The sequence below is a fragment of the Girardinichthys multiradiatus genome, chromosome 11 (assembly GCF_021462225.1).
Source record: "Girardinichthys multiradiatus isolate DD_20200921_A chromosome 11, DD_fGirMul_XY1, whole genome shotgun sequence".
Taxonomy (NCBI): domain Eukaryota; kingdom Metazoa; phylum Chordata; class Actinopteri; order Cyprinodontiformes; family Goodeidae; genus Girardinichthys; species Girardinichthys multiradiatus.
In genome coordinates, this window is record NC_061804.1 from 20,704,889 (window position 1) to 20,707,434 (window position 2,546).

At 34.3% G+C, this 2,546-nt stretch overlaps 1 protein-coding gene across 1 annotated transcript; it reads right to left on the reverse strand.

Moving 5' to 3' along the window:
• Window positions 1-877: 877 nt before the first annotated feature.
• LOC124876824 (olfactory receptor 1-like) lies at window positions 878-1,994 on the reverse strand. The gene has a single exon (XM_047379836.1). The coding sequence runs from the start codon at window positions 1,847-1,849 to the stop codon at window positions 878-880; it is 972 nt and encodes a 323-aa protein (XP_047235792.1). The 5' UTR covers window positions 1,850-1,994.
• Between the last annotated feature and the right edge of the window lie 552 nt (window positions 1,995-2,546).

A 2,546-nucleotide genomic window follows, 5' to 3' on the forward strand; every position in this document is an offset into this window, starting at 1 on the left:
ATCAAATAAAAAATAAAAAAACCTTCATAGACTCAAAGACAACATTCCACTTTTTAATTTCTTTGATTACGACCATAATTTTACTGGATTATTATTATGACAAATGTGTACACTTGCAAATAACATGTTAAGCATAAGTTGAAGGATTCTTCTCAGCACAACTGGAGAACTAAACAGTCTAGAAGGAAGTTTACCCAAAAACAAAAAGACAGGATGCAGAGAACGATGCAAACAAAACAACCACTGATACATTTGAATCTTGAAAGATTGATCAGTCCTTTCTGGCTCGGTCGGTCAAGATTTTCCTAATAAACTCTAATGGTTTTTATTAGTCTGCAAACTCTGCCCCATAGGAGCACGCACTTCCCCATGAAGAGTAACCACCTGGGACTGATTAACCAGTCAGAAGCAACTGATTAACAACCTCATGACTGAGTATTAATCATTAAAAAGAGCAGACTTCATCAAATAAAAAAAACCTTCATAGACTCAAAGACAACATTTTACCTTGGTATTCAATGTAAGAATTGACATAGCAGAGTGAAAATTAAATATGTGAATTTGGCAGGTAATCTTTTACAGAATTTACTGGGAGGATGTGGGCATACCTATGAAATTTTCTGCTTTACAAATAACACACTATCTGTGAGGTTATAAAGATGAGTAAGACCATATTAGTGAAATTCTAAATAATGGGAAGCCTAAAATTAAGCATTCTGCCACAGAGTTCTACATGTCCTCTTTGAAAAACAATGATAGATGAAGTATTTTTGGTCACAGCCCAGGATAAATATGTGAGCCCACAAGAAGAATTGAGCTGACAGCCAACAGATCTTGACTTTTAATGTAGGCTTACAAGTCAGTAAAAGTACGTTTATCAATTTGATATCATGCCTCTTTTTTTTTTTAATAGCCTCTTAACCGCATTTATCACTTCCTCTGTCTTTAAAGAGTATATAATGGGATTAAGCAGAGTGGGACAAATGTGTGACAAGCTTGAATTGAGGATTCTCACATTAGGATTAATATTAGTAATTTTTACAATTATATTTGTGCCCAGATATGGTATGACAGATAGTGCCACCAGAATCAGATGAGAAGTACAAGTTCGCATTGCTTTAAGTCGTTCTTCTCTGGATGCAGTCCTGCTCAGCGCTATAGAAATGCAAACATAGGTGGCACCTATCAGTACAAGAGGAATGCAGATGACCAAAGTAAAAGTAACATTTGCCATTACAGTATTTAGAAAAGTGTCATTACAGGCTAGACGAAATGTTGGTCCATGATCACAGAAAAAACTTTGTATTACTATAGATCCACAGAAGGACAGGCGCTCAAGAAGACCAACCAAGACTGCAATTACCATCAACATAGATATCCATGAACACAGCAGAATCGTGACTATTGATTTCTTTGTGACAATAACATTGTATCTTAATGGAAAACAAATTGCAATTAATCTGTCATATGCCATTGTGACAAGCGTCCATGACTGCATACTTCCAAAGAATAAAACAAAGAACATGTAACTTAGGCATGCCTCATAAACAATGTATCTCCTCTCAAACAAAAATGTGTCCAATAGTTTTGGGATGAGAGCAGTGCTCCCACACAGATCTGTCAGAGCCAAGTTGAACACTATAATGTATCTGGGAGTGTGGAGAGTCTTCACCAGGTAGATAACAGAAAGCAGAAAACCATTGCCAAGGACAGTCATGATGTACACAAAGCACAGAAAGATGTAATAATACTTAACATGAGGGATATTGTAAAACCCACTGAGATAAAACTTTACAGGACGAACACGTGTGGAGTTCAATATGATGGTAAACTGACTCTCTTTGTACATCACTATTATCTTTTTTGACAGGCTATAAAAAGAAAACAGAATAATTTTTTAAACTACAAAAAGAACAGATTAAAGACAGGCACTGTTCATTGAAAGAAGATGTATCCTCTCGACACTCTAGAGAACAGCAAATATTTGCTGCTTGCCAGTGAACTGTTCCCACTTATATATGTTGCCTAATGATCATGACTTGAATCCTGCCCTGTGTCACTGAGTGACATTATAATGGTTTATAATATGAGGTGGCGGAAAGTTCACTACAAGGATATTCAATGTTTTTGAAAAAAATAATTATGGTATTGTACAAACAAAGCACAATTATGTTAAAGCCAGAAAAATATAAATCTTGTGTAGCAAGATAAAGCAATCGTAATTTGAATTAATGTTCAGAACTAAATCAGTGTCAATCTGAAAATCATTAATGTCAAGGAAGATTTATTTACCTCTTCACGAGGCATTATCTATTACATGAAGAGATATTGGTACATTTCTGTATACTTTCCAGAATTAGAATCTATTTAGAATCAATATTAAGATTAATCAACACTTCAGGTAAAATGTAAAGAATAACGAAAGCTAATCATTAATGAAATAAAGATCTAAATGTATTGTAAAGAAAATAAAGTACTGCATTAAGTGTTTATTTTCTTCACTAAGAAATGTTCACATGTCGATGTATAATTTATTTTCTTTCATC